Source organism: Labeo rohita, chromosome 22 (genome assembly GCF_022985175.1).
Source record: "Labeo rohita strain BAU-BD-2019 chromosome 22, IGBB_LRoh.1.0, whole genome shotgun sequence".
Classification (NCBI taxonomy): Eukaryota; Metazoa; Chordata; class Actinopteri; order Cypriniformes; family Cyprinidae; genus Labeo; species Labeo rohita.
This window is the reverse complement of record NC_066890.1, coordinates 20,585,902-20,600,344: the sequence shown is the minus strand read 5'-3', so window position 1 is coordinate 20,600,344 and position 14,443 is coordinate 20,585,902. Positions and strand designations below refer to the sequence as shown.

Sequence of the window (14,443 nt, the reverse complement as noted above, 5' to 3'; positions counted from 1 at the left end):
CAACTATCGTGGGACTGTATTGGCGATACTTGGATGTAAACAACAGCATTGATTGCATGATTAATGTATTACTAAATACATTGTTCTGCTAATGTATGCTGTCTAAACCATTGAAGATATGCAGAAGCTGCTAAATCATATAGAGAATGACTTAGTAAGCTGGAAAGGGCGCAATATTTTGACAAACTAAAGTTAATAGGTGGTAAAGATGCGTACGGGCAGTATTACTTAACATATTAGCCTAATATTTCTCCTACCTGACCAGAAATGATAAGAACAAATGCAAATATTTTCAAGATTCTTGCCCTGAAAATCCTGGTTCAGTTTGGCCAACCACAAACGCCCTTTGTTCCTCAGACAGATTTTTTGCACTCTTCTCCTGGATTTGATATAACTTTTGGCAGTCTATAGTACTCCAAATGTTCTTCCAGGACCGATTAGTACAGCCCAAAACATGACAGTAATTGACAAGCAATAATCAGCACAATATGCAAGTTTTGTTCAGTGAAGTGGCATTGTTTATGTTCAGTGCCGCCAATATGGCCGAACAGTGAAGCATCGTGAAAACACTCTATATTATTGCTGTGGTTAAGTGTAGTTTTTTTGTGTTGTTTTGTGTTTTTTTTTGTTTGTTTGTTTTAGAAAATTAACTAATGTTGGAAGCAGTTGTCATAAATGTCAGTAGATTTTAAAACTAGCTGTTTATTCATAAATTACCTTAAGCTGTGGGAAAAACAAAAAAAAAAACAAATCTGGAAGACAGAAGACAATGAGCGCAGCGCTGAAAAGGGGCGGGGCTACATCAATACGCATACCAGAAATTTGCATAGAAAAGTAGTCTGGTTGCTAAAAGAACAGTTGATAATTTAACGTCTTTAAACACTAAAATTAATTGACAAAAATATCATCTGCATGTTTCTGCTTGTGATCCACTCTTGTGTCTTGCCTCATAGACCTCCATTATATATGTACTACAGTCAGTGATGGGAATAACGGCGTTATAAATACACAGCGTTACTAACGGCGTTATTTTTTCAGTAACCAGTAATCAAACGAATTACTGTTTCCTACGTAACAACGCCGTTACCATTACTGCGTACCTGTATTTGACGAGCTGTAAACTCTAGTGTGAAGGCACACGACTAGCCGTCACTTTGTCTAACACCCAAAGAAAGATACAGAGCGACAGAGTCTTATACCATGCAGAATTGACGCGCTACGTGTAAACGATATTCTCTGTTGTATTTTCCTCTCAAAACAACGGAGCTCCTTTGGAACACTTCAGCTTTTAAGAACTGCTGGTTTCTCCGGTAGTAGGCGGAACTAATGTGCAAACAGCAATCTCATTGGCTGGCGCTCACCTATTATCGTCCCTGTTTTGATTACAGCAAATCAGTTGTCAGCGAACGCAGACAACGTGATTAATATTCATGAACCCAGCAGCTCATTAAACCTTAGTGTGTTTAATATTGTTACTAATAGTAGAATTCGTGGCAGTAACAAGACGTTCATAGAAACACTAAATTACAAACAATATCACCACCAGTCCTAAATTCAGTCAACATGACAAACATGCATTCATACATGGTTATTCTAATTACTAAAGTTCTAACGGCTAAAGTTGAATGCTGATTATAATTATAATATTATATCAGATATTTAATATTAGTCTGGTGAGTAAACTAAAAATGTAATTAATTTCATTAAAATTTCATTCAACATATTTAATATTGGGGTCATCCAAGTTATTTAATATATTTATTTTTTTTATTTTTTTTAAAGCAACACAATAGTTACTTTCCCTGGTAATTAGTTACTTTTATAATGGTGTAACTCTGTTACTAACTCAGTTACTATTTGTAAGAAGTAACTAGTAACTATAACTAATTACTTTTCAAAGTAACATTCCACAACACTGACTACAGTAAATGCAAATTTTGCTTGTTTTACAAACTAACAAGTCTAAATTGTTGTCTGGTAATCCATAGCATAGATAGAGCTGAATTTGTACTGAACCCAAAATTTTAATTGAATGCAGTGCAACACGACATACTTATCGTTCATATTTTGTATTGCCAGTTAACCTGTCAGAATTTTTTACAAGGTTGTTTTGAATCACAACTGTGTTGACCGCTCGTGTAATTCACTTACAGTGTGGATTTGTGTCATACAGTCATTTATATCCGTCTCACATACACAGAGTATCGTAAACACTGACCTTTAATTCTTCTAGCTGGGACACTAGTGGGCGGGGCATACTGGGTATCCTACATTCCGATTGGTCGATCCCATTCGTGCGCTCAGAGAAGGGGCGGATTAGTTAGTCACATGACCGCTTCAGTTTCTCTCACTCCACAAGCAGAGCTTCGCAAACACACTCCCACGTACAAACACACGCACGCTGCGCAACTGAAAATCCCCCTTTTACAAGGCAAGAAGAGTGTCGCCGTGCGAGAGCTGCATTTTGCGCTTTACTGAGTGGAATTGCGGACTGTTTACGGAGTTTGGAGACGTTTTTTGTCGTGTTTAATCCTCTGAGGTAATCTGGGATTCTTGAGGCGGGAATGAAAGAGATGCGCTGGGGCGCTCACCGGACTTTCACTCTGTGAGGAGCAAACAGGTGAGTTTAACGGTGTAAAATTCGGAGAAAATACCTCGTTTTGTTTTCTGGGGAATGTTTTGAAGACCAACTGTCGTTTGGAATCAAGTTTTGTGGTTGAGTAGATAAAAACAAATCGTTGGATGTAATTAAAACATCGTTGAAAGCTTCATAACAGGCACTTATACATAAACATTCAGTGTTTTTATAATCCTAAACGCTTTTTGTAACATCTCCTGTGAGTTTATAGCGTAACGTTACTGTTTTTTTTCCGCTTACCTTGTCCGTTATTCTACGCGTGAGACTCTTGTGCCGCAACTGAAATCTGAGTCCGAAAATCTTTCGCGCCCTATTTATAGAGCTGCTAAAGATAAGTAGAGAAATAGTAGTGCATACTAACGATGATGAGGGGGTGTGGGGGCGGTGCACTGTACAGTGCACTTAAAAGTACTTTAGGACTCACTTATAAATATACGAATGTCATGACGTTAAAAATTTTTGTTTGTTTGTTTGTTTGTAGAACGAGTTTGTTGCCCGTATGTTAAAAGTGCAAAAGCTCAGACGATGTGATTGATAAGTTGTGATTGTACAGACTCATTTGAAGGTGGTTTGCTATCTGAAATGGGAATCCTGTCACTCTAAACTGAGAGAAAGTTGCTACACAATGAGCCATTGACTATAGGACACACTGTGAATCTTGTGACTCGTACTGCTGGTGTCCCTGTAGTGTATTTTATTGTCTTGTGTGGCTATTGTATTACTAGTGTCCTTTCTGCTATTGCAGCACTGCTTTCGCTCCCCGTCTATGCGAGAGAAATCCTGCACAGCACTTCATTATTGCCTGTGTTCAGAGGGGCGAACAGCTGTTGTAGTGAGGATTGAGGATCCTCCCCATTTTTTTTTTTCCTCTCATTTCCCACACTGGTTTTTTTTTTTTTTTTTTTTTTTTTTTTTTTTTTTTTTTTTTTGTCTTTGTTTTTCTTGTACACCCACCCTGACAGTTTGAAACAATCAACAACACGTCCCAGATCAACACACTGCTTTACACAAAGTGGTCGATAAGCTGAGATTGACAGTCAGGGTTATATAATTTCATGTATGGGACATCTGTAGTCTGTCCCAGAGTCATATTTGGCAGATTATATTTCCATTATGCAGTTTATTTTCAACAGATGGTGGGAAGTTTAAAATGGTTAGTTGATGCAAAAATTATACTGTCAGAAGTTAGCATAAAAGTGGTCCGTATGACTGCATTACTGTTCAAAAGTTATTGGTCAGTATGATTTTTTTAAAAAAAATGTTTTTAAAGTAAGTCCCATATGCTCACCAAGGCTGCATTTATTTGCTAAAAATGCAGTAGAAACTGTATTATTATTGCAAATTATGATTTTTAAAAATACAGCTTTTTTCCTGTGATGCAAAGCTGAATTTCCAGCATCATTACTCCAGTCTTCAGTGTCACATGATCGTTTAGAAATCACTATCAGTGTTGAAAACCGTTGTGCTGCTTAAAATTTGTAATGAAACCATGAAACTTTTTTTTTTTTTTTTTTCAGGATTCCTGTGTATACAGCATTAATTTAAAATAGAAATACATTATACATATTTTTACTGTCAATTTTTTTTTATCAGTTTCATGCATCTTTTTTCCTAAAAAAAAAGGTGCCTGTTTTTCCTGTTTCACTTTCATTTTATGGGAAATAGCATCATGAACACTGATTTCATGTTTTGTAGCTAATACAATTATTATTATTATTTTTGTATTTACCAGAAAAAGTATTTACCAGAGATTATTTATCAGCAAAATGCAAATACATGCAACACAGTATTTCTGAAAAAAAGAGAAATAAATAAAATAATAATAAATTATATTATTTTATAAAATTAATTATTTAGAGATGTGTTTGATTTATTTAAATTGTGAAAATGGAATACAGAAAATTAATGGACAACAAAGAATTTGGAAAAAAATAAAATTAAATTAAACATTTAACGTTAAATATTTAATAAATTGCTGTTGAATTGTAATAGTAAGTTTCTTGATTTCATTTATTTAGACATGCTATTTGAGTTTAACCACTAAAACAGTGTCTTTTTATGCTAAATGGCATAATAAACAGTTAATTAAATGTTTTGTAGAAGACAGGTGGTCATTACAGCTTTGAAAGTAATACAATTATTATTAAAATATCATTAAAGTTAAATTTTTTTTTACATTATTTTGAATATTTATCAGAAAAAGTATTTGCCAGATTTTTTTTAAATCAGCAAAATGCAAATACACAAGAGTATTTCTGAAAAAAAAAAAATAAATAAATAAATAATAATAATATAAATTATATTGTTTTATAAAATTAATTAATTAGAGATGCTTTTGATTTATTTTAATTGTGAAAATGTAATACAGAAAATTAATGGAAAACAAAGAATTTGGTAACAAAAAATAAAACTGAATTTAAGAAAAAAAAGTATTTCATAGGGTCTTATTTTTGTTAAACGTTTAATCTCTTTTTAAACGTTTAGTCTTTCTATGGGAAGTAGCATCGTAAACATTTAATTGAATGTTTTGTAGAAGAAAGGCGACTGCATTTTTGGACTTTAAAGGGACAAATACTGTGGTTATTGTCTGTTAATAACCACCCACCTGTTGTTGTTGTAATTGTTTAGAGTTGTCCATAGCTCTGCCTTTCAGGCTTGGCAACCTGCGTGTTGTCTTTCTGTTTCTGGGTGGGTGTGTCGGATATGTCGTCACCCGTTAGCATATGACAGTTGTCGCTAGTGCTTGCTAGATTTAAATATTGCATCATGAATTGAAACACGTGAGCTTTGTGTTTACATGTGTGGTTTGTTTTCTTGACAGGATAATAAACTTAAGCGGCGTCCCTTTAAGCTCCCCCTTTTTAGATTTATTTAATCTATTTTAGCATTTGTTTTTGTTTATTTGGCTTTTCCTGCCAAGCATGCATCTCTTATTCAGGTTAATAGGCTTTTTGTTTTCTTGCACGTGTATTCACATGCCTAAAAATGTGTGGGGTAGTATTGCCGCTTGTTGGCTCGGGCTCTTTTATTGAGCCCACCCTCAGTACTTGTATGTGTGCGTGTTTTCTGGCAGAGTTGTGTGACTCTAATCTGAACCATCTTTCCAAGTGCCATTTGACCTGAATGAGCAGCTTAGCAACGTACAGCAGAGAAAAGAAGCCCCCACCGCTCCTCCAGAGTGAATTGCAGAAGAGACCGAGTGTGAAAGCCTAGAGAGGTACAGGTGAAAGCTTTTACGAGGCCTGGGAAATGCCTGACACTGTCTGGCACGACAGCAGAAGAGATTTGAAAAGATTCCCAGATGAGTGACTGGAGTTTGCTAAGCATCACTGTTAAGGTTACTCATATCTAGGATTAGGGATTTGAAGAAACCTCTATCGTCAGCTTCATCCCACGAATGAATGAATAGATCATGCCGTCTGTACAGATAAACTTTAGATCCATTAAAATGATTGGGATCTGTATGATTTTTTTTTTTAATGTTTTTGAAAGAAGTTTCTTATAGTAGGGGCCTATGATTTCTGCGACGTAAATGCAGACGTAATCACGGAATCCAGTTATGAAAATGGAATTTACTGTATAATGCGGAATGTCATGGAATTTTGGATGAAACAAATCAAAAGTAGCTCAGTACACTTAAATTATTAAACGTGATGTTGACTAGTGTATGTTAATATTACGCTGAAAAAATACTATTATGAAATGCATAGTTCCTATCCTTGATTCTGATTGGTTGAGCCGCATTCGAAGCTGTTGTAAATTACCAGTGTTTCCCCTACCACTATATTAGGGGGCGCCCTTATTTTCAATATAGCGCCAAATTAAAACCGAAGTCATTTAAGGTTACCTTTCCCATAGAACAGGTCTATACATGTCTATAACCTTTTATTAAACAAACTAAGTAACATTATGGCATTATTCTTATTTACACGACGGCATGTCATTTCAGTCTCTACATGGACTCGTGTCTATAATTTCTAAAAACACAGACGGGATCGCAAGTCCGTTCATAAAAACTGAATTTACTCTATAGCGTGGAATGCCAAGGAATTCGTCGATTTTTGGATAAATGAATCAAAAGTTGGTCTGTCAGTTAATTTGGATTGTGATATGCACTAGTGTCTGTGAATACTGAAATGCAAAAGATGGTTTAAATATGAATCCTGCATGTTCCGTTTGCCACTGTGTGTATGAATAGCAGAAACGCGGGTTTGTTTACTACATAAATACTGAAGCACACGTGACGTTCGCGGTGATTTTCGTCTCACTATATGACAACATGAACACAAACTTAATCTTGCTGTGAGAGTCACTTGATGTGAATTTTACCATTTTATTTAAGAAAACTAGCATCTTATCATACTGTATACAAACAAACTAAATTGCAGCCTGTCAAAATAAAAGATATTAACATGTAACAGAAATATGTAAGTCTTTTATTACTTTTGTACAGTAAAATGTAGGTCTTTATATTCCTATTTCTGACAAATTTAAATAAAACAATTAAATGATAAAAATAAATATTACTACAAAATTAACCACTTAATTGTATTAATTGTAGACAAAAAAAAAACTACAATAATTATTACAACTTTTTAAACTGAATATTCACATAAGTTTTTTTCCATGTATTAATTTTAACAGTAAACATCTGTTTGTTTGACAAAAAAATTTTTGGGGGGTTGGGGGGGAAAGAAAACGATTGTGAGGCCCTGTTGTTTAAAATGTTGAAATTGAGAGTTTTGGGACTTCTTTTTTCACAGAGAGTACAGTACAGAATAAAAAGTCCCGTTAGGTACTGGGTACCGGCACCAGCTACACATCCCCCCCCCAAAGGCTGTAACCTAGGGGAAACTGATTACAGTACAAACATGCACCTTTGTTTACTTCTGTGTGTTGCTTGGCAATCACTTTGTTGCAACCACAGTTGTTTCTGAGGAACTACATTGTTTGGTGGAAGAATAATGTTTTTATTAATATTGTTACACTTTATTTGCTCTGTTTTATTTTGTGAAACCTTACTACGTATATGGAATAACTATTTTATACAAGCAATAAGCCCCGTGAAGCCATGGTTTACAGTGAATATAAGTGAACAGCTAAGGCATCGCTTCACATCGTGCCTAACATTGTACTATTTCATTTGACAAAACTATCGTATTTTATATACAAATAGATACGAAAGGTCTTCACAGCAAAAAAGGTAAAAGTTGCTGTTAAATGTGTACTTTTCTTGATTTCAATTATTTAGACTTGCTTTTTTTTAATTTAACCATTAAAACAGAGTCTAGAAAAATTAAAACAGAAGAAATGGAATCCTGAAAAATTAAAAAAGATGTTAAAAAAAAAATAAAATAAAACAAATAATAATAATAATAAATAAATAAATAAATATTCCATAGGGCCCTATTATATTGTGTGCACACCAAACGTGAAGCGAATATTTGCATCGCGTTACTCACTCTAGATTAATTGTGGGATGCATCACTTGCATAAATAAAAACATAAAAACCAGAATGCAAATTTTCACTCAAGTTTACATTTTGTCAACTTGCCTGGAAGACGCTATTGAGACGTATATTGCACGTTTGCACTAATTGCATCATCCAGTTTGCATCGCGTGGCATGAATTCTCGTCTGTTCGCATCTTTGCATTTGTATGTAAACTACTCGTGCAAATAATTTAATTCACTTTTGGTTTTAACATACCATTATAGTCACTGAGTCTGCATTTGTTTGATCAAAAATATAGTAACAAATTTAGGAATATCCACCTTTTTCCTGAGTAACTGATAAGCGGCGCCATGATGGATTCCAACTTCATTTTGGTGCGTTTGTGTTCCGGTCTTCATAGAAATCCATGTTAAAACGGGGTAAAAAAAAATCTACTCAATTGAAACTTTTTTCAATATAACTAAATGTGCAGGTTTAACATAATATTATTGGCTCTGAAAATGTTAGTTTGACTAGAAACACCAGAGACTGGAAATGTAAGGCACCTCTGCAGTCGGGCAAGACTTTCGTATTCAGAAATTGTTTGTGGATTGTTGCAATTGTTCAAATGTAATTTATTCCTGTGATGCAAAGTTAAATTGTATTACTCCAGTATTCAGTGCCATATGATCCTTCAGAAATCATTCTAATATGCTGATTTGCTGCTCTAGAAACATTTATTATTATCATCAATGTTGAAAACAGTTGTGCTGCTTCGTATTTTTGTTGAAATCTTCATTTATTTGAAATAGAAATTATTTGTAACATTACAAATGCCTATTACCACTTTTTAATTTAATGCATGATGAATAAAAGTGTTAATTTCTTTAAAAATCTTACCAACCCACAATAGTGAGCCATCTGGAGAAATTCAGTGCTGTCATTTTTAATGCTCTTCCGCTTTACTCTACACTACAGAGAAATCCACATGTCTGGGACAATAGTGTTTGTGTGAGAGAGAGCAAACAAAAAAAACAGGCTTAACTAAACCTGATAGTGTTATAGGATAGTGCTGCCCTCCTGTTGGTTGACCTGACGCCACCCTTCACTGTTGGCGGGACAGCCACTCTATTCTTTTTGTCGAGGGTGAATAAAGAACGTAGTCCATTGTGAATAGTGATACTCTCAGCAAGCTGGTTCAGCTAATGTGCGGTTGCCTGTTTTTTGATTGTATTGATCGGCGTACTTACGTGTGTGTTTGTGTAGGATGATGAGTCTCTCCTTGGGGCATTACTGATCGAGACTGTTTTGCCTGTCAAATGAAGTGCACAGACTTCCTCTCACAGGTTTTTTTTTTTTTCATTCGGTCAGTGTAGTATGTGTTGTTAGGTGTTTACTAGGGATATGCATAAATAAGTATTTAGAGATATTTCATGAGTGACATATTCAATCAAACTTTCTCTCTTTCTCTCCAGGTGAAGACAGCAGGAAAATACAGTAGAGATGAGTGGCGAGTCGAGACAGGAGGTGGTGACGACCCCTCCACCCCCCCACCATGGGGAAAAGAGAGGGCTACTTTGACCGCATCAACGAAAACGACCCTGAATACCTGCGCGCGCGTAACATGTCGCCTGACCTGCGACAAGACTTCAACATGATGGAGCAGAAGAAAAGGGTCACGCAGATACTACAGAGTCCGGTAAGAAAACGCAAACATACACTGAAATGACACTTTGGTGCTCTGGTGAAAAATGGCTTAGATGCTATCTTGGATTCAGTCTTTATCAACTTGATATTTTTTCACAGGCACAGGTTTTTTTTTTCTTTTTGGAGCTGATTGGTCATAGGCCTCACTGATTTGAGCTTATGAGCCTTTTTTGGATAATTTTGGAAATATTCACTCAAAAAATGAGGTTTATGGTCAGTTCCAGGAAGGAATACAAAACATGTGGTAATTGAAAGAAAACAAGTTATTGAAGCAAAAACAAATTGAATTCTAAATTTGGTATTTTCAGAAGAAGTTTTTGTAGGCTGACCATTTTTTTCTTGGAACACTACATGTGTAACAACGTGGTGGAAAACTAGGGCCCTATGATTTCTGCGATGCGGAAAATGAGGACGGAATTGCCGAATCCAGTCATAAAAATGGAATTTACTGTGCAACACGGAATGTCTTGGACTTTGCCAAATTTTGGATGAATAAATCAAACGTAGATCAGTACACTTAAATCAAAATGCAATATGGACTAGTGTCTGTGAATATTAAGCCATAAAAAGACAATTTAAATATGAAGCCTGCATGTTCTGCATGTCTCTGTGTGAATGAATGGCGCAGAAACAGACACATACTGAAGCACTGCTCACAAGGTTTTCAGCCTCTTCTGCCTCGAATATTAGTACATAAACACATAAACATAATTTCCAGAACTATCATATACAAACAGAATCTTAAAGGTCTTGACAGCAACCTGTCAAAATAAGTTTGGTTTAACTTGAAGAAATTGTGACAAAAATATATTATTTAAATTAATGATAGTACTACAACCGTTAATAAAATAATTATTAACATATTTTTTTTTTTAGGGAATGCTTACCCGAATATGTATATACAGTCAAACCAAAATTTCTTAAAAAAAAAAAAAAAAAAAAAAGACATAAAATAAACTATAGTGTCCCGCACCCACTAGTAAAAAAAAATCTCTGGTGTCTGAAGAATTTGTGGTTTGACTGTACCAGAAAAATGTTAATACGCAAGAAATTGTAAAATGTGAATGCATCACCAATCCATTTTTTAATAAAATCAATTAATTAGACATGCTTTGGATTATTACAATTTAATGAAACCATTAAAATGGAATCCAGAAAATGAATGGAAAATACAGAATTCTGGTAAAAATAAAACTGAATTTGAGGGAAAACAGTAAAACAGATTGCCTTAAAAATGTAAATTTTGAGAAACTTTTAATAAATTGCTGTTAAATTGTATAAGTGTCATGATTTCAATTAATTAGACATGCTTTTTGAATAATAATTGTTTTTATTATTTTATTTAACTATTAAAACAGAGTCTAGGAAAATTAAACGGGGAAAATAAAAACGGATCCAGAAAAATGAAAAGGGTTGGAGGAACTGAATTTTGAAAAAATTTAAAACTGAATTTGTGGAAAAATAAAACAGGGCCCTAAAAAAACCCCCAAAGAGTACAAAAAGCTATTATTTGGCATTTTCAGGAAAAAGAAAATCCTCTTTGGGTTAAAATGACCAGAACACAACATGAAGATTGAAAGTAAATGTTTCAAAAGGGTTTTTTGCGCTTATGCTGTGGAAGAACCATTTTTTGGTTTACCTTCAGAAAATAGTTCTTAGAACCGTTTTTTATTACACCCTTAAAAAATAAAGGTTCCAAAGAGGCGTTTCTGCAGTGATTCCAAATAAGAACCATTTTGAATGACATTTTAAAATTCTAAAGAACCTTTTTCCACTATAAAGGACCTTTTCTGCATTTGAAAGGTTCCATGGATGTTCAAGGTTCTTCATGGAACCAACGATGCCAATAAAGTACCTTTATTTTTGAGAGTGTAGTGTGAAGAACAGTAAAAAGTATTAAAAGGAGAAGAAAAAACATTTTCCACTGTAAAGAACCTTTTGTGGAATCGAAAGGTTCCATTGATGTTAAAGGTTCTTCACAGAACCATCAATGCCAGAACTTTGTTTACTCTTGAAAATAAAGGTTGTTTTTTGGAATCTATGGCTCCGTTAAGAACCTTAAACATCCACAGAACAAGTCCACTTTCAAAACAAAAATTCACATATAATGTACTCATCCCCTTGTCATACAAGATTATCATGTCTTTCTTTCCTCAGTTGTAAAGAAATATTTTTTTGAGGAAAACGTTTCAGCATTTTTTGAAGTGTTTTTAAAAAGTTTTATGAAGTTATTGCACAGTACAGAGGATGTTTTTCCACTTTTCCACCGATTTAATCAGCAAGAATGTGCTTTCTACATAAACGTGTTTACTTATAGATTTTATAGGTTGTCTCGAGCCCATGTGGTTTCAAGTAAACACTGCATTGCCATGAAGTTTACATACAAATCTTGGCTTGAACTTCTAAAGTTGGTTTTGAGCCCAGCTGGTTGCACCTTACACTGCCTCTCTGTTCACTCTGAAAGATTTATGGTTTATTCTTGACAGATGACTAGGTTTGTCAGTCAGTTAATTGCGTGTTGGTCTGATGTTTTGAGTTAGAGCTCAATCGTGCGCACAAAGCCACAGCTGCACCGTAAAACCCATCTGGAAGACCACACCCTATTACACGCACACCACCGACTTCCACATCTTGTATATAAACAATCCAGCCAGCGAAGCACCTCTGACCTACAGTACAGAGAGCTTATAGCGAACACACTCTCACACACACATACACACAAGATTAGTTAACACACACTGGAGAGATTACAGTGAACATACTGCACAGATTACACTCCTACAGACATTTCAGCAAACACATACTGTATTTAAAGGACCGTTCAGAGTTCAATACAAGTTAAGCTGTATGGATGGCATCTGTCACATGCTGTCGATTACCACAGCAAATAAATTAAACTCCCACACATTGTGAAAACAAATACTTTTATTCAGCAAGGACGCGTTCAATTAGTCAAAATGACAGTAAAGACATTTATAATGTCACAGAAGATTTCAATTTCATATAAATGCTGTTCTTTGGAACTTTCTATTCATTAAAGAATCCTGAAAAGCATCAGGGTTTAGAATATTAATAGTAAGCTGTTTTCAACGATGATAAATGTTTCTTGAGTACCACCAGTTGCTGAAAATTCTGGTTTGCCATCATAAGGAATGTTTTTAAAATATATTAAAATAGAAACATGTATTTTAAACTGTAATTATATTTAACAGTTAATACTGTTTTATTGAATGCAGCCTTGGTGAGCATAAGAGACTTTTTAAAAACACTGGAGAAAAAAAAATCTTACTGACTTGTAAATGGTAGTGAATGCGTTTTTAGACTTCTGTGAATCTATGACATTTTTTCGATAATTCAGCATGTCAACTTTTCATCATTGTTGTAGTGTTGTGTTTATGAATTTATTGCCGTTTTGAATTTATTGCTGTTTTAATATAAATTGAATTACAATAACTTTAATATATCTAGCTGTTATTGCACATTTGTATTGTAAGGAAAATGGCATCCTATTTAAAAAAAAAAAAAAAAAAAAAAAAAAAATGTGCAAAATGATTTTTATTTTGAATAAAAAAATAAAATGCCATAATTAAAATGTTATTTATATGTATTTTTAAAGTCGTTAAATGTATCATTTATTATAAATTATAAAAATGTAGATTTTATTTATAATTTTAATAAAAGGAATATTACATAAAAATAAGTACAAATGTATCTGAAAGTTTTAATTATGGTGTTTTTGAAAACGTTTAATTAAAATTGTAATTATATATTAGATAAATTATAAAAAAATAGGGTTTATTTTATTATTATTACTGTGTAATATCCAGCTGTTATAAGAAAATGACATCCAAATCTATGTAAAATGATATAATTTTAATAAAATAAATATTACATAAAATAAGTGAAAATGCCATAATTAACATTTTTAATTTATGTATTTTAACAACATTAATTTATAATTTATTATAATTTATACAAATATAAATTATACAAATTTAGGGTTGATTTATAATTTCAATAAAAGGAATATTACATAAAAATAAGTAAAAATGTATCTAAAAGATTTAATGGTGTTTTTAAAAACGTTAAATTAAAATGAGAATGTTGTTATTTTTTTATAAATATAAATTATAAAAATGTAGAGTTTATTATTATTATTATTATTATTATTATTATTATTATTATTATTATTATTATTATTATTATTGTTGTTGTTGTGTAAAATCCAACTGTTATCCCACATTTCTGTTGTAAGGAAAATGGCATCTATTTAAAAATGTATACATGTTATTTTATCATTTTAATAAAATTAATATTACATAATAAATAAATAAATAAATAAATAAATAAATAAATAAATAAATAAATAAAGTTTTATGTACGTTTTACATTTAAAATTATAATTTATAAGAAATATATAAGAATGTAGGGTTTATTATATTATTAACTGTGTAGTATCCACCTGTTATTGTGCATTTGTGTTGTAAAGAAAACATCCAATTTAAAAACATGCAAAATATTTTTAATTTTAATAAAATTGATATTACATAAAAATAATAAACATAAAGAAAACGGCATCCAATTAAAAGAAAAAAAAGAAAAAAGGTTGATTATAATTTATAAAAATGCATGGAAAAATGATTTTTCAATAAAATAAATATTTAA

At 32.9% G+C, this 14,443-nt stretch overlaps 2 protein-coding genes across 2 annotated transcripts in view; one reads left to right on the top strand and one right to left on the bottom strand.

Annotated features, from left to right (window-relative positions):
- The window catches only part of LOC127153371 (NLR family CARD domain-containing protein 3), a 269,389-nt gene that overhangs the window by 124,647 nt on the left and 130,299 nt on the right, over positions 1-14,443 (bottom strand). The gene's annotated exons all lie outside the window — the stretch shown is intronic.
- add3a (adducin 3 (gamma) a) overlaps positions 9,547-14,443 on the top strand; it is a 45,443-nt gene continuing 40,546 nt past the window's right edge. The window contains 2 exon segments of the mRNA XM_051095520.1: positions 9,547-9,616; positions 9,618-9,770. Of these exon segments, the coding sequence (XP_050951477.1) occupies positions 9,575-9,616; positions 9,618-9,770 (195 nt within the window). The 5' untranslated portion in view covers positions 9,547-9,574.